This window comes from Falco punctatus (assembly GCF_963210335.1).
Source record: "Falco punctatus genome assembly, chromosome: 2".
Classification (NCBI taxonomy): domain Eukaryota; kingdom Metazoa; phylum Chordata; class Aves; order Falconiformes; family Falconidae; genus Falco; species Falco punctatus.
This window is the reverse complement of record NC_137581.1, coordinates 26,893,675-26,913,728: the sequence shown is the minus strand read 5'-3', so window position 1 is coordinate 26,913,728 and position 20,054 is coordinate 26,893,675. Positions and strand designations below refer to the sequence as shown.

The following is a 20,054-nucleotide window of genomic DNA, read 5'->3' as shown; positions in this document are numbered from 1 at the left end:
AAATCTTTGTGAAGATCCAGGGTAGAAACAAAGCTGAGAAGGTGCTGTCTGTCATTACTTGAGACAGACATGGTATCGTGATTCTGTATTGAGTCCTAACTCAGAACTGTGTCACCAGAACAGTAAAGGGTTTGCCTTCTGCTGGTCATGGCAAGACACAACTACGTTCCCTCTGTTAAAGCCTGGGCATTTTGTCTCAACAGGGTTTCCAGAGCACTTAGTAGGGAGAGGCAGAAGCAAATGTGTGAAATACCCCCTTCTCCCTTTATCACGCAGTACTAATTTCCACAGGCTACTGGTCCAATTAACGGCCAATACCAGTTTCCAATCGTTAGTATAATAGAACTGCTAATTTTATAAATGCCTTAATGCTCTACACATAACCTAGTAACTGCAAGAGTAAGAACTCCTTGATTACAATCTAAACTGAGACTAAGAAAAAGGATATCTTACGCCCAGTGACCCATTACATTTGCCCTCAGCTTTTAAGGTTTATTTACATGCTATTTGTATTACAGTGACATGTAAAGGGTCACCAGTGTACCTTCTCTCTACTGCAATATACTGAATCATACAATAAATGGCAGCCTTTTATTTAACAAACGTTAAGATAGGAAGCATATACTTGCATGTATTGCACAGATCACATGATGGCAAACATTTTCAAATGAAAGCCTGAGACACCAATGGGTTGTACCTCTCAAAGACCAAGTTTGTTGTATATGTTATAGGTTTAACCCTGGGTCTCTGAGAGGTAGATTTATGATTACTTGGGATAAACTAAATTCCCTTTAAGGATGCTGCCACATATTTCAAATTCTTTCAAAAACAAGGCAATTTGATTTCCTACATTTTAGCTCATTCTTGTATCCAACAACAACAACAAAGATACGTAAGAAATTCATAAGAAAAAGGATGGAGAGGCTAGGATCTGTACAAACACTAAACAGTTAACCTTCCTTGTGTTATTTTGCAGTGTGCCTGAGGTGTGTACATATATATCCTTTTCTTTTCCTGTTTGTCTCTCATTATCACTGACTATTCCCAAAGTATATCTTCTTGTATCTGGCTTGTAGGCAGTACCTTGTCTTTTGTCTTTATGTAACCATTCTCCCCCTCAGTTTTCAACAGAGCAGCCTGTTTCTTCCTCTCAGCTCCCACATGGCAATCATTCCCCTTTGCTATATAGATATGCAGTCCCTCAATTCTCAGCACATACACTTATCTAACGTCTCTTAAATTTGGAAATATACCTGTTCTGCCTTTGTTCTGCTGGGTTCTACTCATAGGAAAATGTTCTGGGACTCCCTACGTACCAAAGTGAGAGTAGTTAGTATTTTAAGCTATATTATCTTGTAACAAAAAAATATGATAAATTGTTTGTTTAGGGTATCATCATATAAACTTCTATGTACAGTTTGGAAGACATACAGCACCTCATTGTTTTAAGTCGGCACACTATGAAATATAAGTGGGACTGACCAAACAGGGGCAGTAATTAGCACTCTTTAAAACCTGCAATTACAATTTTATTTTTATCTTGCACATAGTTGTGAGAGCATATGGTAACAGATGTATATGAGAGTACACATATCCACTGATAGGACCAGTGAGTTTTTACATGCATGTTATCATCAAACACAGCCATAATATTAGTATAAAATGCAGCACATGTTTTAAAGGTCTATCTTTACATTGTTTCCTCTTTTTCTTCACCTGGCTTTGTGCTTGTTTTATCCTTTTTCACCCAGAAGCTTTGTGTCTCCTCTCTAGTTTGAGGATGACAAAGTATGAACACCACAAACTCTGCAGGGAGTTCAGGAAAATCGTTATTACAACGTTGTTTCCTGCAGTTTTCATGGCTTCTTACACAGACAGAACCACAGAAAAAATGGTGAATTTAGGGCAATTCTTCCAGCTTTGCGCTATGTGGTATGTGGCAGTGAGGAAGCTGAAGGGCTCACCATGCATGCCCAGCAACAATGAAACAAACCTTGTTTAATGAGAAAGGAGGAAAAAACATTTTTTATCCCAGATGCTTAAGTATACATCTTACTATGAGTTTAGCCTTTGTTTAGGGACACTTCACTCCCTTGCAAAGCACAGCTATCGACTTCTAACAGTATTATTTTATTTCATAAGCTTGGCAAAAGCACATATTTTGCTATACATACATTTATCACAACTATACAAACAACTGAAAAGTAATTATTGTTCTGATTTCTTCTTTCTTTCTAATCTACCTTTGCCATTTGCTTCCATTTCCCTCTTGTTCCCTATTCCCTTTTGCCAATGGAAAGGGGAGAAAACAGAAAACAACAAAACTTGTAGGTATCTCATGGGTTGAAATACTCGCTGTTTGCTGAACTGTTTCTCTATCCAGCATCACCAGTGATCAGATAAAATATGGGATCCCTGAAACCACAGTCTAGGAATTATGTATTTCAGTAACTAGTAGGTAGTAGGGTTATGCTGCTGCATGCTATCTACCTGTAAATGTAACATAACTTCAGCAAGACAGAGGGGAGTGTTGATTATTTTGTAGCCCTGTCTTCGTTCTGGAATAAGAAGTAGCATAAGAAGACAATTTTCCTGCTAAGATTACGGATGTTTGGGGAATATGCTGAGCTGCCCAAGGAACATACAAGCATTGCATAAATGGATGTGCCTGGTAGACATTTCACAAGACAGAGGTTTTCTGCACTGGTTTGGCTTTGTTTTCTAAGGATATGAAACTCAGAAAATGCAGTGAGGCTCAATTCAAAATTAAGTCTTCTAAAGTATGGAAAAAGTACTGGCAAACGGAGCACCTACAGTTTGTTTTTTCTAAACTTTTAACATGGTTTTGGCAATGCTAAGGTGGTGACCATCCATCCTCCCCCAGAGGTTCTTAAGACTCTCTGAGGGATCCCTGCCAATCTGCTGCCCTTGGTGAGCAAGTCATGTCCATCGGCTGCCTCCTGATCATTTGCAACCCCTGGAACCTGTAACCAAATTGGACATGAGGAGAGAGCTCACGTACATTGAATTCCTCAAAATGTTAGGAAATTAGACAGCTGGGTAGCGGGAAAGGGTATTTGTATCCATGAAGAGGAAAAGGTTAAGAAACTGATTCGCTATTGGACATCTAAGAATCAATATAGGCAAGATGTGTGACCGACTGAGCTCCATTCATTCTGCTGCTCTGGGAACAATTATTTCAGCATCTCTCTTAAGTGTGAGGGAACTTTCTGCATCTGATGATAAATTGTGTTTAATCACTTTTACATTACCAGTGACTTTCACCTAGCCAAATAATTATCATGGTATTGTGCAATGAACTTATCAATTCTTCTAGATTTATTCCCTTTTGAAGTTTTGATACAGACTTCTAGTTAAAAAAAAAAAAAAAAAAGGCAAAAGTCTAGTTTCTTTACTAAGAATGTGAATTTAAATAAATAAAAAAAATCCTGGTTGATACTTTTATTTTAGTTTTATGGGATATTGTTTTGCACCTTTTGTCTCTCAAAATTTAGATAGCTCAGCTAACATGGGAAACAGGTAAAAATGTAATTCCTCAACAGCTTCTACTACTATGGTACTCATGTGTACCAGCTTGTATAATCCTCAAAACTAAGATGCTGAAACTGAAACTAATACACCTCATAATGTATGTAAGATATTTTAAATAGCAAACTAATAATGCTAAAGACCATTATATATAGTTAAGTACTTAGTAAAGAAAAGTTTTTTCTGAAAGATCAGCTGACAAATTTTACATTACTTCAGTTTTCAATAAAAGGCTTTAGACCACTGCCATACAGCAGTGGAAAGCTAGGCTGACTTAAAGAAGGAAGCTAGAACAGAGGAAACATTTGTGTACTAACTAGAAAGAGTCATAGTTAAACCATTTGAAACAAATACATACACAGGATACCGATGTTGCATGTTCTTCTTTGCTATAATAAGAATTATTCTATTTATCTAATAAGAAATATTATCTGCAAGAAAGAATAATTTATATTCAATTACTTGCCATCTTAAAATGATTGAGCCTCATGTTTTCTGCATGGTTTAGTACTTTCAAAGTGGGACAAGCAATTATCTCTTACATAATAAACCATCTGCATGGACATAATTAAACATTTGCTCAGTTTCATTTGATATTAAACCAGAAAAAGAATGTGGTTAAGTAGCATTTATCATGCAAAAGATGCAAAAATCAGCTGAAAATCCATCTATAACATCTTGGTTAGTTGCTAAGCTTTTGAAGGGGTCTTGAATAGATCTCAAATGTGATGCTGCATAACTCAGGTTGACATGGTAACATGCATAGTAAGGAAAATCTCAGCTTTATTAGCAACTTCATTTTAATTCCCTCCCCTTTTCAGATGCTCCCTCAGTTTCTGGAGTTAACGTATCTTAAGAGTCTCTGATTGTAATTCATAATTATCTGGTGCAATTAAGATGGTGTGCTAGTCTTTTATTTTGTAGGCAGCTGAATAGTACCAGGTCTATGACCTGAATCCCTAGCAGCATTTTTTAATGACTGTTAAATTTAGTGCTGTTCTGCGGAAGATTATGTGTATTGCTTGATGATGTTTGCTCTATTAGGAGTGATCTGGCAGCACTCTGCCAGAGGAAACAAGCAGAAAGGAAGAAATTTTCTCAATGTAGCTACTCTAGCAAACATATAAGCTATGAAAGGTCAATGACCCAGAGCCACAGGCTCTGAAGACTCTTGCAGAGCAGACGAGACCAGAAGGGCCACAGCTTGAGAACACAGGTGAAGGAATGATAGCAGGGTGAAAAAGGACCCTGTAAGACAGAGGCAAGGCTCAGTTTGCAAGAAGAAAACTGAGACATGGTCATTGCTTTTGGGATATTTGGATAAAACTGAGGCTTTCATAGATGACCATCACGGAATTGTAGGTCTTAAACTAAGATAAACACATCTTCAATTGTTCTTTAATTCTCTCTAAAAACTTTATTTCTTCTGCAAAGCAAAGCATACTTTGTTTCTAACAAGGATTTACATCTTTATATATTCCTTAATTATCAACTTCTGTGCATGAGAGAGCACTACAGATTGGTGTATGGTGTGGGATGTGTCTGGCACCTTATAGCATGTGATTGAGAGGAGAGAGGGAGAGAAGGAACTGCAGAGCAAGGATATCATCTGAGAAACATGATAGAGTAGGAAAGCAAAGTGCTACGCTGCATGAATGCATGAGGTACAGATGAGAGGCAGATCTGTTTCATTGTATGACTCTTGACAAAGTCTACTGGATAAGGAAACTCATCAGACCTTTTGGGTAAGTCATGAATGATAACTAGAGTACTTCAGCTCCAAGGATGAATGAGGGATAGGAGAACTGTGAGATTTCACAGACAATAAATAAAAGCAGACTCAGAGTAACAAAAAAAACCAAACAAACAAAAAAAAAAAGCCTAGCAACCATGACTTTGGTCACTCTTCAACCCCCAAAATAACTTACTACTTAGAAATGTAAGATGTTACCATCACACCAGACAGCAGCATTATTGAGTGACAAATGAGTGTTTGTCACCTAGCTTTACAGGGGAACCTTGATTTTACACGGAAATACTGGCATCGCTGTGAGATCTTTTACAAAGGATATCTGATCAAGGAATTAGAAATACTTGAAAAGAAATCTGACAAATGGAAGAATAGAAAAGATCTTCCTCTGATAACTGCATAATTAACAAGATTGAAAAATGGTTGAAACTAGCTTCCATCAGAGCTTCTGGGTGCACAGTAATTCCATGTGTCTACTGAATGTCTGACACCTTCCACAATGGCATTCCAGAGCCACAAAAAAACCCAGCCATTTTTTAAACTGACAAATGGGGTTTCTGTTGTTCAGATAATTCTAAACGTAATAATCCTCGTAAAATTCCACTGAGGAAACAAAGCAGCAATAATTGTTTGGAGGCAGTTTCCCCTAGGTCTACACCATCCAAAAGGGAAGAAAAAAATTTTTAATGTCACTGTCTACTGCAATATCATCAATTAATTGTTAAGATTTAAAAATGTTGGTTTTCCACGTGGACTGGTTTTACTGAAATTTCAAAAATTATATAAAAGGTTCTGTGTTTTAAAGCTACAAAGAGATGTAATTCTGTTTATGTAAAACAGCCCTTCATAAACTTTCAAGGGATTTTTTACACTAAACTTTCTTCTAATCAAGCAAAATTAATTAGTTCTTCAAAACAGAGGACCCTGAATTCCACTTTCATGGCAAATTAGATTTTGCTTTGTTACCATCTAGGAGCTTGTGGATTAACTTGCTTAATACTACTTTCCTTCCTATCGACAATTAATGTAATCTTAAGATTTGTGTTTGAGTTCTTTCTGGCTATTAACAGTAATAGCCTCTTTTTATAAAAATTCATGTTTAAGGCTATATGTGAATATATTTCACGTTGCCTGTGCCTAAACTTCTAAAATCTCACCACACAGAGAAGCAGGAAAAGGGTTATCTGGTGACACAGAACTGCCAGCTACCCTATTCTCTTCTAGGCCTCATGAGTTTCCCCACACAAACATGGTTACTGTATGTATGTATGTATGACAATGGCCATATTTCCTATCAAAGGACTGAGCTGGCAATCCATAGAGTTTCAAAATCATAGAAAACATCTATCTACCCCAGCCCAGAACTTTTGCCTTATGTTTTCTAAAAAGTAATTATAAATAGCTGCTCTTAAAGAAATTTAATTTTGAATCATTTCAGATCATTGTCACGTCACTGTCTGAAAATTTTTCAAAGTCAAGTTTTTAATGAGCTTTGGGTAATTCTAGTTTGGTGCAGTAGAACTGGAGGTACCTGGAATAGTCCAGAAGGGTAGCGTGTTGGGCAGATTTCAGGTTTGTGTTGAGGCTCCCAAAGTCTGACTCCAGTCGTAGGCATTTAAGTTCTTTCTTTGGGGGAAGGGGAAAAGACTATCAGTTATGTTTACTTTCCTTCTCCATTTACTAGCTGTTTAGTTTGTTGCAAAAAGAGTCTCTAACTTTCATTCTTTTTCCTCTGTATATACTATTTTGGCAATCTGGGCATCCCTGACACAATATGCGATGACTGTGGGAATATTATACTTTGATCTGATTTTACCTTGAACTATGTTACCATAAGAATCACAACTACTCTTACAGTACCACTGCTAATTAAAACTATTACGGCCTGTATATTTACCTTTGTTTTTCTTCAGCAATAAAGTATTTATTATTGATCCTAGTCCTAATCCCCAATAAGGTATTTGGGATTGATCTGTGATCAATTTTTTTTGTCTTTTATCTGGTGAACCTTAAAGCAGTGTATAACTTTATGGTGGCTAAGCATATCTGAATTAGCATCAACAGAGATGTTATTAAAGAGTACTTCTCTAGACTTTATATTTTCAATACTTTGGAGGTAAAATTATTTGCTGCTCAGGATCTTAAAACACTGCTATTTATCTGTGCACTAATGGTATTAGACAAACTGAAATCTTTAAGATTATCATGATAGTTTGGAGGTTGAAACTCCTCTAAATTAACGAGAATTGGATTTTCAGCCATAATGTAGATAAATCTTTAATTAAATGTCATCAAATCAATTCTACCTGCTGCTGTGCTTAGCCATGGGGTGGTCAAGTGTAGGGACTATCAGTAAATGAGCCTTTTCAGACTACATAAGCGATAGACCTCTGTAGTACTCAACCTGCATGAGAGAAATAGTAGTCTTGTTAAAGCAACAGCCAGTGCCTTACACCTTTAACCTGCGAATAAACTACAGGAGAGGATGGCATCCAAATCCTCACTCAGAAAAGATATATGCTACTCAAAGGATCTGATTCTGGGTGTAACAGGAGGTGTGGAACCCAGCAGACACTGCTTGACAACCTCATATGGCCAGTGCATCACAAAAAAATGGCATCTAGAAGGTGAAAAAACTACTCCTATACAGTGAATATTTGAGACACCTCCCAGGTCACTAATGTCTTCCTACTTCATTTCTCCTCTTCGAACGACCTGAGATTTCCCCATTATTTCATGTTTACTGCCCTCACACATCCTTTAGTGACTTGGGTCACACTGCCTGATCACTTCCCTGAGAATGAGCTAAGGTCTATTGCTCCCTGTCCTCACAAAATCCTGCCTCAGCTACTGTTGCAACCCTCTTCTGATTGACAAGACCCACATGGCAAAAGAGTTATTTGGAGATTTACTTCAAAAGTGCCAATAGTTAATGCAGAATTTTACTCTCTATATTCTTTCAGGAAGCAAGCTCTTTTTAAAAACAATGTAAAAATTGTGTCCCAGCCCTAGCCCCTCCAACTTATTTTTAAAACACTGGTAAACGAAACTACCACGTATGCTGTTCTTAGGTCATTAAAAAAACCTGTGTAGTTTGTATATTTATATTCATAGAACATACCAGCTTTTTCTCAAAACATACCAGCTTTCTCTCAAAACATACCAGCTTTCTCTCAAAATAAAAAAAAAGACAGTCCTCAAATCCTCAGTGTAGAGTATGTGAATACTGTTGAGTTGAGGTTATTGTGAACATGCATATTTTAAATTATTTTAAATGCTTCTGCCAAAGGTTAGCAGTCAGCAAAAAAATCTATTTACTTTAATTAGTTTGAACCAAAGACCAGCAAAAGTTCAGATCCTGCACTTCAGAATTATTTTATTTCAGCTTCTTGGCAAACTGGAAAGGAGAAAGATTATAGTAACAGTTTACTTACATATATCTCTTGCTATACTATATGACAATGGAGACTATTTTGGAGATGGATAAGAGAGGTTTTACAGGTATGATTTAGCCTGCCACACGGATAGTTCATTTATAATTGATAATCCTGAATGACGGGGGCTTAGGTTCAATTTGTTAAGCAATACAAGCAAGCAAATAAAATCAGACAAAATTGTTTAAACATGCCCTTAATAAAATCAGAAATATTAGTATCTGAAACATCTCAACAATATCTGAAAGAAAAAAATAAAGACACATAAGTCTGACAAACCATTCTGTAGAACATTTGTGGACATAGTCAAAATATCCATGGAATATCAAAAAGTGAAATATCATAATTTTCCAATACAAAACATGTTCACTTCACAATGGGACCTCTTTCCGGTGGGCGAATATGCAGAAATCACTTTAAGAATGTTTTATCCAATGATGAGCATATAATTATATCTGCTGTATGCAAAGAGAGTTAAATCCTAGTCTATAGTTTGCTTTTAAAAGGATGAACTTCTTGAAGAAGTCAGTTATAAGGGAGACAAAAAAGTCTTTAGCAGTGAATGATTTTACTAGATTCAAAAATCCAGTTGTGCAGTTAGAAAGGATGTTGCCTTTTGTTAAAAATATCTTCACTGAAAAGAAATACAGAAGGACAGATAATACATCAAAAACTTATTTACTCATTATTGTAAGTCTGGACAAGTGAAATATCAACAACAGACATATGAGAAATCATCAGTGAGAAATTTTACAGACACAAATACTAAGGACAAAGAGGAATTAAAAAAATTACATTGTGAACAAAATTAATCCCAGCAAAACTGTAGGTCTGTTATTAGAAGCAAACAGCTGAAGTTGTCAATAACAATGCAGAACAGACAAAAGTATTCAACAAGTATTTCTGCATAATGCAATGCCATCCCCGTCAAGAATGCCACGTGTTTTTGCCTAAAATAATATGCAAATATTTTTTAATATACAGGTAGTTTAACTTTAAAAAGAATTTATTAGTTTTATGCCTGAACAATTAATGTTGCTGTTCAAGAAAGTAAAGAATATTAAGGAAGTAATAAAAAACATAGTTAAAGCCAGGGTTACAATTTGTCTACACAAAAAACATGACCCTGATGATATAATTCTAGCTATGCTGGAATCAGTAGCAGGTAAAATAACTGAAGGCCTGACACGTGATATAATCAATACAGAAAATGATTGTGTAATTAGTGCCAATGTGCACATCAAATTGAGTAGCTTTCTGGGTGAGATTGCCGAATATGATTGATGAAGGTGACTGCATCGACATAGGCTTCTGTAAAGCAACAGACAGACAGCAGTACATCAATCTAATTAAGTGATTAGCTTTATACAAAATCAGTGTAACAAATAATAATTAATTAAAAACCAGCTAAATGACAGATCTTCAAAAGTAACTACAAGCAGCTAATCATTATCCCTTGGGTAATTCTTGAGGAACTCGTAGAGGTCTGTTCTTTTTTACAAGCGAGTTTTTCTCAACACGTTTCTGGTGCCAGGGCTCTGCCACCCCACCCCACGCCTCTGCAGTGCCCAGCTGGCGCCTGCAGCTCCAGTTGCTCAGATCCCTGCTGGGAGCTGGCACAGGCTGTTTGCTGGAACGGGCATATGTGACCACGCTAGCACCAGTTCCCTTGGTCTGGTTTGGCCTCCAGAGAGATGAATGCCTCTCTGACAAGAAGTGGAATGAGCTCTGAACACACCCTTGATACCGCTGCCTCGGGGCATTGAGCCCCACATTTCAGAAAATGCTGTCCTCTGCTACTACAGGATTTTATGAGTGATCTGAAGAAACATTTAGCAGCATTAATGGTAAAATTTGCAGATGACATAAAATGCATGAAGTACTAAATAATTCAAAGAAAAAACAGTTTCTCTGTGGGGAAATTGACATCCTTTAGTAAGCCAGGATCATTTGAACGTGCTTTTTGAGACAGCTGAATGCAAGGTCATTCAGCAGGAACAAAGAATGTAGGTCACGTTTAGAAGACTGGAGACTGTGTCCTGGAAAGCAGTGACTCTGAAAAGGATTTAGGGGTCACAGTGGTTAGCCAACTAAAGAGAAGCTCCCAGAACAATGTTCCAAGGCATTTGGTACAGCCTGCAGATACAGCAGTGTTGGGTGGTGACATAACTGTATCCAATTCTACTGTACACTTTTGACAAAGGTGCTTAAAAATTAGAAATGTTCAGAAAAGCACTACTGAAATACTGGATCTGAAAAACCTGATTAACAGTAAAGAGATGAGAAGTTGAAGTTTACTTAATTTATCTGAAGTGTGATTAAGAAGTGACTGTATTGTGGTTTATAATAATGCATTACAGAGGGCTCAGGAAACGCAATAGTCCAAAGTCTGTCCAATAACGAAAGACAATTTTGCATTAGCAAAAGAGTACGCTTTTTTAACAAGGCCACTATATAACTGTTGAAACAATTTACACAAGCTTTGTTTCTATTTAAATTATGTTGTTTTAATTTGAGGACAAGCACATGAAAAAGGTAAAGGAAAAGCATCTTTCAAAGTGCTTTAAAAAGAAAAACATGGCAAGCATGCATGATGAAGGCAAACAGACTGTACAGTGCTGTGTGGTGTATTCATGTTAAAACAAAACTACAAATGAACAAAACACATTTCAAAAGATGCTTTCCTATTCAGTTTATACTTTAGTATTGATTTGTATTCTTTTCTTTTGACTTTTTTTTTTTTTTTTACTTCATCAGAGTGAAGATCTTTCTTCAACATCTGTGAAATTTTGCACACTTAGGCTAAATGTGAATAATACATGTCAGAGACATGTAAACACCTATGGGAGAAATAAATTATGTACGTGAACACAGGGCACTATAGCTAAAGTAATGAGCTGAAACATAAGAAATTTCCATTAACCTGATCATCAGAAAAAAAAATAAAATCTTTACAATTGGAGGAATTCAACTTCAAAGAGATGTCTCCTTTGGGAATTAGAAGCCCCGTTACTTGAGGCATTTAAAATGAACTGGACAAAACAGCACGGAAGAATGCTAAAGAACAATCCTTTGTCAGAACCAGGATAGTCTTGTCCACTTCTAAGCTTTGCGATCTCCTGTTTTTTTTCTTATCATTTAAGACTGTCATGAATATCTTATTTGATTCTTCACCTACAAACTAATTGGTTTAAAAACAGATTTATTTTTTTTTTGCGAGATGACCAGAATTATTTTAAAATTAGTTTCCATTCTTCCATCAAGTATACCAACATTCTCAATATCGCCGTACCTGTTAAGTCTAATCACAGACCAAGACATTTTCAGAAACAGTAGACTATAAAGCAATGTAGCTGGTGAAATACTCAATGTGGAGGTGCTCAATTTTTAGGAACTCACATCTGAAAAATTGTGATCTTTAGTAAAGTGCCTCAGCAACCCACTGACCACAGGGGAAGAATTAGGTGCCTTAGAAGAAGATCCACAAAAACTAAGCTAGGTGGTAAAAGCATGCTGAGGACAGAGTTGTAGATTGACTTCTGAATCTCTTTGATGTTCAGGTATTTTAATGCTATTACTCCTTCGAGCAGAGGTTTTCCTGAAGGTTTTAGGTGCTCATTTCTCCTTCAAAAACTGAGGAAACAAGTGTAGCCAGAAGTCTCCTGTATCTGTAATGATTAAAGAACTCCTCCAGGAGGATGAAGACACAGCAACAATTAATTTTTCTCCTTTAGGGAATCTCCTGTCTCCTAAGAGCCTATCCGTGGACTATTCTAGGGGAACAGAAAAGGAGTGCTCCATCCCCTTCTTCCTTTGAGCCTCTTACAGTTTTTGTAGACGGAAGGCTTCATTTGCCTTCAGACAGATTAAGCAGGAGCCTCTGTTCTGATTAGAGGTCTATCACTGGGAGCAGGGCACCCGGGGCTTAAGTCCCTGCTCCACTGATTGTTTCTGGATTTATGGATATAAAACACATAAATGGTCTGTAATACAGACACACAAAGCCATCTTTTGTCCTTCCCAACTGAGTGCTACAACCACGAGGTTACAGACTAATTCTCTCTGTCTGATCTAATACATTTTTAATTCTTTCAGAGTACAAAGTGGAGCAGCTTCAGTGGAAGGGACAGGCTGTGTTTTCTTCCCTACCATGTCCCTCTGGACTGTGGGATGTTTACCTGACAAGTAGAAGACAGTTGTAGTCTTTGTTGCACAAAGGAAAGCAAACCAGGTCCTTTACCTCGAGAATGTTTTAACCACTGAGATTAGGTTTTTCAATAAAAATGAAGAATAGCCAAAGCTTGGAGGAGAAAGCATCAGTTATGGCTGAATTTTTGTGTGGAGGTTGACTTAGCAAACATGCTCCAAGACCTGAGGGGCTCAGGCACAGGAGGAGCGAGTCAGCTGAAGCCCGAGATGCCTTTGGGCAAATACATCTTCTGGGAAATTTCCGCCTAAAAACTGTAGCATCTGTGGAGGTTAGTCACCCCCAAGGTCAGGTGTAACTAAGCCAGCCGTGTAAGGAAGCCTGGCTCCAATTTTGGTACCTAAATCCCCCGACAAACCAACCTTCAGCACCCAAGCCCTGTCCACGAGCTGCGGGTCTGGGCGTGGGCTCTCTTACTCTCGGACCAGGCGAACCTCGCGGAAATGCCCAGTGACACATTTGGCCAAAATACTTCCAAAGGTGTTTTTTTGGATGCTGGGCGAGGGCCTGGCAGGGCCGGCAGGGAGCCCCCGCCAGGCACGGCCCTGCCCCGCACGCAGGCGGGCCGCCACCGGGCGCACCCCACGGCCGGGGCTCCGGGGCGGCGGGCAGGCAGCAGCCCGCGGCGCGGCAGAGTTACCTCAGGGGGGCCCGCTGGGCGCGTAACCCCCCGCCGCCGCGCGGCCCCCTCCGCGCCCGGGCTGCCGGGGGGCGCAGGCGGGCAGCGGGCTCCCCTCGCCCCCGCCGCCCCGCGGGCAGGACGCGCTGCCGGGGGCGGCTCCGGCGGCCGGTCCGCAGCGCCGGGCGAAGAGAGGGCTCGCAACGGGAGAGAGAGAGGGGGAGACGGTGGCGGCGGCGCCGCCCTCTGGAGAGAGCGCCAGGGAGAGGCTGGTGTGAAGAGCCGCATTTCAATGAGGGCCGGGCTAATGCAAATCACTGCAACCGGCAGCAGCAGAAGAAAGGCGAAGCAGCTGCAGCCCGGGCTCCCCAGCAGCTCGCTCCAGCCAGGGGAGGCGTAACAAAGGCAGCGGAGCCGCTTTCTGCGGCAACTACTGCGATTAAAGCCGGGTGGTCGCCGGCGGGGGAGGGGGGGAGCTGCCGCAATTTGGCCGCCTCCCGTTTCGAGCCGCCGTCTTCCCTCCGCGCCCCGCCGGCAGGTCTGAGGGAGAAGGTGCTCGCCAGCCTGCGGAGAACAGGTGAGCGCCGGGGCCGGGGTCGGGGCCGCCCCCCACCCCGCGCAGGGGCTGCGGCGCGGCCGCTGGGGCGCGGCCGCCGGGCACCTGTGCCCATTGTGCGGGGCGGCGGCCTCCGCCGCGCTCCGCAGCGCTTCCCCCGCGCGGCCCCGCTCAGCCGCGGGCGCCGTGTGCCGGGGCGTGTGCCGGGCTGCGGGGCGTGCGGCGCCGGCCCCCTGCCGCGGGCTGCCGCCCTGGGGCGCCTGGCTGTCCGCCGGCCCGCGGCAGCGCCGTCGGTGCTTCCCCCGGTGGCCCGCGGGCGAGCGCACCTCGGTTTTGTCACCGGTTGGCGCCGCGCAGCCCGCCCGCCGCGGGGCTGAGGGGCTCGGTGCCGCCTTCAACGGGCTGGCTGCGTTTCAAACACGTCTCCCCTGCCCCAGCAGCATGAACCCCCTTTTTCTTGAATTCGCTGCCGCATGGATCCACGTTTCCCCTCCATCATGACTTAGTGTGCTGCTCAGTCCCTGGGTGATTTCGCGGGGTCCCAGTCGCATCGCTGCGTGATCTATTTGATTTTTTTTTTTTTAAATCAACATGTCTGATTGTTTTATGTAATTTCTCACCCACACCTACATTATAAATAATTCTTTAACAGATGTATAGGGTGTGAAGTGTTGGGCATGGTGGTTTTCCAGGGGTGTGTCCTTTCATTTTTCCTCTATCTGTGTATATATCCCACTGTGTATTTATACACACGCAAATGGAAACATCTGATCGGATCAAATTGTGTAGGATTTCTTTGTCTGCTCTGACCTTGTGGTTTGAACATGCTTTTCTGTAAATAGCAGGACTGTGGTATTCAAGGGGAGCTCTATTTCTGTTTTAAAGGGTGTAATTGGGAATTACAGCCATTATTGATTAGAGCATAAGTGTGCAGAAGAAAGGGCAGTGACTCCCACTTCTTCCTCCCCCCATCCAAAATTAGTAAAGCTGAAAGTCTCTTTAGAAAGTATATCTTCATGTAAACTTGTTTTTTCCTTTTTGTGTGTGTGTGCATGTGTTTGAGATGGTTTGAGCACATGAAACAGCAGACCTAAGAAAAAAACATTTTTCTTAGCACAGCCATTGCTTTTGAGATACAGCTTCTGAATTGTGAGTTCTGGGATTGTTCAAATAACAGTTTCTCATTGGAATTAGAAATGAGGTAAAACAACTGACAATTTTTTTTTTTTTACATGGAAACCTTGGTGGTATAATCTTGATCCTAAGCTGTGGCCACGAAGTGATGTTTTCTATTTAACCTCTAGAGAAGTATCAGTGAGATGCCACAGCAAATGTTCTTGTTCTTTTCACTGAAGTGGGGTGTGTGTATACTGAGCAGGAAAAGCATATATTAGTCTTTTTCTTTTTATATATACACACATATATGCATATATATATGATTTATAAACACACATATTACTGTGCTATATATAAGTTAGGTACCTTTAAATATTTACAAATATAAATCTTGCACATACACATAAACACATGATCCTGTGTCAATGTAACAAAATAAGTTGTGGGCTGTAAACAGAGCAGGGAAAATAATTGCCACTAAGGCCCTGCACTTGCAGTGGTGTGCCTTAGGTATTTGTTCTAGTCAAGCACATGAACCGCTCTGAGAAGTTGCTGAGCGCATCCCCTACAGCTTTGCAGCATCAGGGTCCAGCTGTATAATCACTGGTGTAATACAGACTTCTGTAAGCTAAAGAGCATCCATAGGCCTTTTTGTATTCCCTCCTACTGTTTTACAGCTGGTCTGAATACATTTTTTTTCTTAATGGTCCCACAGTTATGAGTGGTTGAAACAAAGCTTGTGCTTGCTATTTTTTTTCTTTTTATTGGAAATCAATGAGAGAGGCTGCTTCTAAATTAGGTCTGTGCATCTATGCTATAAATAAACTTACTGTGCTCTGCTGTTCTGCAGACAACTGCAAATCTAGGTGGCTCCTAAATTAAATGTGTTTTGAACCTTTTGATTGTTCTAATTTTTTTTTTCATATTTCTGGTTTTATTTGTGAAGATTAATGTGCAATTTGTAGTATTTAGTCTTGTGTTGATTGTAAAAAGGAACAGAAGTATCTACCTTCTTGATTTCATTTTAGAACATGAACTTCCATTTATGTGAACTATATTGAACAATGGGGATCATTTTGGTCAGAGCTGACGGGTTTTTGTCATTGTCAAACATGGGGAGACACCAATTGCTAATTTACCTGTTGACACTGAATTTATCACTTCAGTGATAGTTTTGTAGGCAAAAGAAGCTGTCAGACTTTAATACCCTAGACCTAATATTCAAATTGATTAGTAATAAGTCTTGCAAACATTACAGAGCACTGAAGTAGCTTGCTCGTTGGAAAGTACTAGTTTCCCATGTCCCTCTAATCTTGATTTCGTAACATTTGAGCACTTCTGTTGGTTCAGAGTATGCAAAATATTTGCACAAGGACAACAGAAGTAATTTATTACAAAGCTTAGGCTGTAGGGAAACCAGCAGTTAGAATATGCAAGGAATTTTGAACTGTGGGCTTGACCCACTAAGTGGTAGTCCTGATTCTCCTCACCAACCTGCAACATCTGTTCCTCTGAGAAGTTCTTAATTGCTTGCTTGTTGGTGACTGGTTGCCCTTCTGAAATGGCCTCTCCTGAGATCACATTTGGAACAAACAGTTTGGTGGGGGTGAACAGTCTAAAGGGTAGACTGGACTCAAATCACACCTGAATAAAACATGAGAAGAAGTAGAAAGCTGACGCGTTTGTTCTTTTTCTTTCCAGTAGCTCAACTTTGTCACCTCATTTTTGGAGCTCTTACTGAATTTGAACAAATGCTTTTTAATGTTTGCATATTGCTAGCAAGGGGTTTCATGAGTGGCATTTCTATGGTGTATAAAAGCCTAACTTACGAGCTAGGTTTTACGGCATGGCAAGAGAGTTAGCTGTAAAATGAACATGTGAACGTAGCATGGTTTCGTTCAGATGTTTGTCTCAAACTGGGAAGTAGTCCTCTGTAAGTGTTATGTATAGAACGTGAAGTCTCAAAGTGAGCTCCCTAAAAATGTGCATTGTTCTTAAACTTCTTTTGTCTTGTGCATCCCTTAGGTTGAACTTCAAGATGTCCTTTGGGAGAGATATGGAGCTGGAGCATTTTGATGAGCGTGATAAAGCGCAGCGATATGGAAGAGGGTCCCGGGTAAATGGTTTGCCCAGCCCTACTCACAGTGCCCACTGCAGCTTTTACCGAACCCGTACTCTACAGACCCTGAGTTCTGAGAAAAAAGCCAAGAAAGTTCGTTTCTATCGCAATGGAGACCGGTATTTCAAAGGGATTGTATATGCCATCTCCCCTGACCGGTTTAGATCCTTTGAAGCTCTCCTGGCTGATCTGACCCGAACTCTGTCTGACAATGTGAATCTGCCCCAGGGAGTGAGAACAATCTACACGATTGATGGCTCCAAGAAGATTTCCTCCTTGGACCAGCTAGTAGAAGGTCAGCAGTAAGATTTGGAGGTGTAAAGTTATGTTTGAGTCAGTGTTTGTCAAATCTGTTAAGTCTTTTGCAAATAGGTAATGGTATTGTTGTTCTTATTGATAAAGAAAGGATCTTCAATAGTATAACTAGAATTGTGAGTATCTAAAATTGTGCCATGAAATATTATTGCTTTGCTACTTAATTCCATCTTGTTGACAGTGTCTGACCTTTCCCTTTCTGTTAATGTAGTGTTGATAGTCCTAGACCTCGAAGATTGCATCTGCTGCTTCTTTTGAACTTGCATGTTTAAAAATGCTGATGAGATTTTAGTCAGTTAAACTTGACAAGGTCCATGGTGCTGATGAAACTTACATGAAATTCAGTTCTGATGGATTTTTTTTTTAAGTCTGTCTGTACCTAGTGAAGAGCTCCAACTCTTCCCTACAAGTAAATGCGCCTTAAGTAAAATACTCTCCTCTCATGGAGAAGAGTATAAATGTAGGCAACCTGTTAAAGGAGTAATGTTGTAGCCATGATTCAGCTGGGGTAGACTGTAAACTTTTCTTCCCTCTAGTTTTTACATTTTCCTCTTCCCTAGTTCATTGGCATCCTTACATTGATTTTAAATAAGGCTCATGTACCTGCAGTATAAGGCATTACCAGTGATTTGGTCAGAACTGACAGGTCTTGTCATGATCAAACATTGGAGATCCCAGCTGCTGATTTGCCCATTGACAAGGAGTTTATCACTCCTTCAGTGACAATTTTGTTGACAAAAGAAGTTGTCAGCATTAATCAATAAAAATATTTGGCCTAGGATATTAATAGTGCCTTTTACAAGTTTTACAAATTGCTACAGTAGCTTTTCCAAGATAAAGTACTTCTGTTTTGCAGTGGATTTCTTCTTATGTGTGTAGGCAGTAGCTCCTAGTACAAAACATCAGAATGTATAAGGTCTGAAAGCATTAAATAGCACATGGCCATAGCTGAGGTTGTTTTTTATCTGTAAAGTTTAAATGAAGGTGCTTGACTGCATTCAAAGAAAATAAAGATGGAACAATTTTTTCATCATTGCTTCCATCCTGCCCCTGGCCCCAACATACCATGGGCAAACTTGTAAAAAATGGATATATAGCCACTGGACAGCCATATTAGAGTTGTAACAGACTGTAATTTCTTTATGATTTTAAATTTTGGCACTGGGTGAGAGAAGTTGTGGTATCCGAATGTAATGAGAGGATCAGAAGGCAGCTAACGTGGGGAGAGAAGAAAAGGCTAATGATGAATAAGGTTCCTGAAAGAGAAGCACACCTTTGCATAGCAGTTGTTCAGCCATCATTGAGTTGTCTCCTTTAGGTGCCATAACAGAAGAAAACTTTTTAAGGAGAAATTTTGAGAGGACATTCTTTATAATCCTCCTTGCATGAAAAGGAGAGTAGGAGACAACATGAAGATGCTCAAAAAGAAAATTGAAGTGATGGAATTGTCTATCTAAGTAAGGGTTTTGGGGGTTAGGACTGTAGCTTTAGTGAAATGGTAAGGAAACTTAAGATCAATGCTATGAATATCAGGGCAGAGTAAGAACTGTATTTGTCAGAACAGCATTTAATTGGTGGAGAAAATCAATTTATGTGAGGAAAGACCAATATTAATCAACAACTGTTTAAAAGCAGTGTTTGTGCATTTTTTTCTCAGTAGTGGTATAAATAATTATGCTTATTTGATTGGTATGCTCATCAAGAAGCAAGTATCATTGATGTTAATGTTGATTTGCAACGTCTTTTGCTGCCAGTCAGAATCAGCTTTTGAAAAGAAAGAACTGAATGCAGAAATAAATCCAGCAACCTGTAAGACTGGTTTATTTTGGCATCCTAGAAAAGAATAATACCTAGAAAAGAATAAATCAGCCAGTCAAAATGAATGACAGTACAAGAACATAAGTTTATCTTAAAGAAGGGCTTTGGGATTTCTTTTAGTTTTGTGGAACTTTTGTTCTTTATCTTTTCAACGAACACGTCCTCCCTGTGTATAGTTCAAGTTGGACAATCTTATTTTCTTGTGCCGTTAACACTGGGATTTACAGAAGTCAGTCTTTGTGTGCAAGTAGAGAGCTTCATCCTTGTTTCCTCTGAAAGGGGACTTCTGTCTATTTGCATAAGACTGCAAGGTGGATTATTTTGTTGTTTCCTTTGTAGAGCTTCGCTGTAGAAGTACAGCGAAGAGTACAGGTTCATATATTATTAGCTCAGTGATGATTTTTATGTAAACCCTTTCCACTCTTTACTGTACAAATTTATTAGAGTTTGGCCGGTCTGGTACAGCATTAATTAGCTTGAAGCTGTTCTTTGTGCTTAAATAGCTGGAAAATCACTTGATTTTTGCCTCTTGCCAAATTACATTTGTACTCAAACCACTGAAATATAAAGC

At 39.8% G+C, this 20,054-nt stretch overlaps 1 protein-coding gene across 3 annotated transcripts in view; it reads left to right on the top strand.

Moving 5' to 3' along the window:
- Nucleotides 1-8,442: 8,442 nt before the first annotated feature.
- Nucleotides 8,443-20,054, top strand: part of DCLK1 (doublecortin like kinase 1) — a 257,054-nt gene continuing 245,442 nt past the window's right edge. For all 3 annotated transcript variants that reach the window (XM_080377545.1, XM_080377546.1, XM_080377548.1), the window contains exons 1-2: nt 8,443-14,136; nt 17,257-17,645. In XM_080377545.1, coding sequence (XP_080233671.1) covers nt 17,270-17,645 — 376 coding nt within the window. In that variant the 5' untranslated portion in view covers nt 8,443-14,136; nt 17,257-17,269. The remainder of the gene's footprint in view (nt 14,137-17,256; nt 17,646-20,054) is intronic.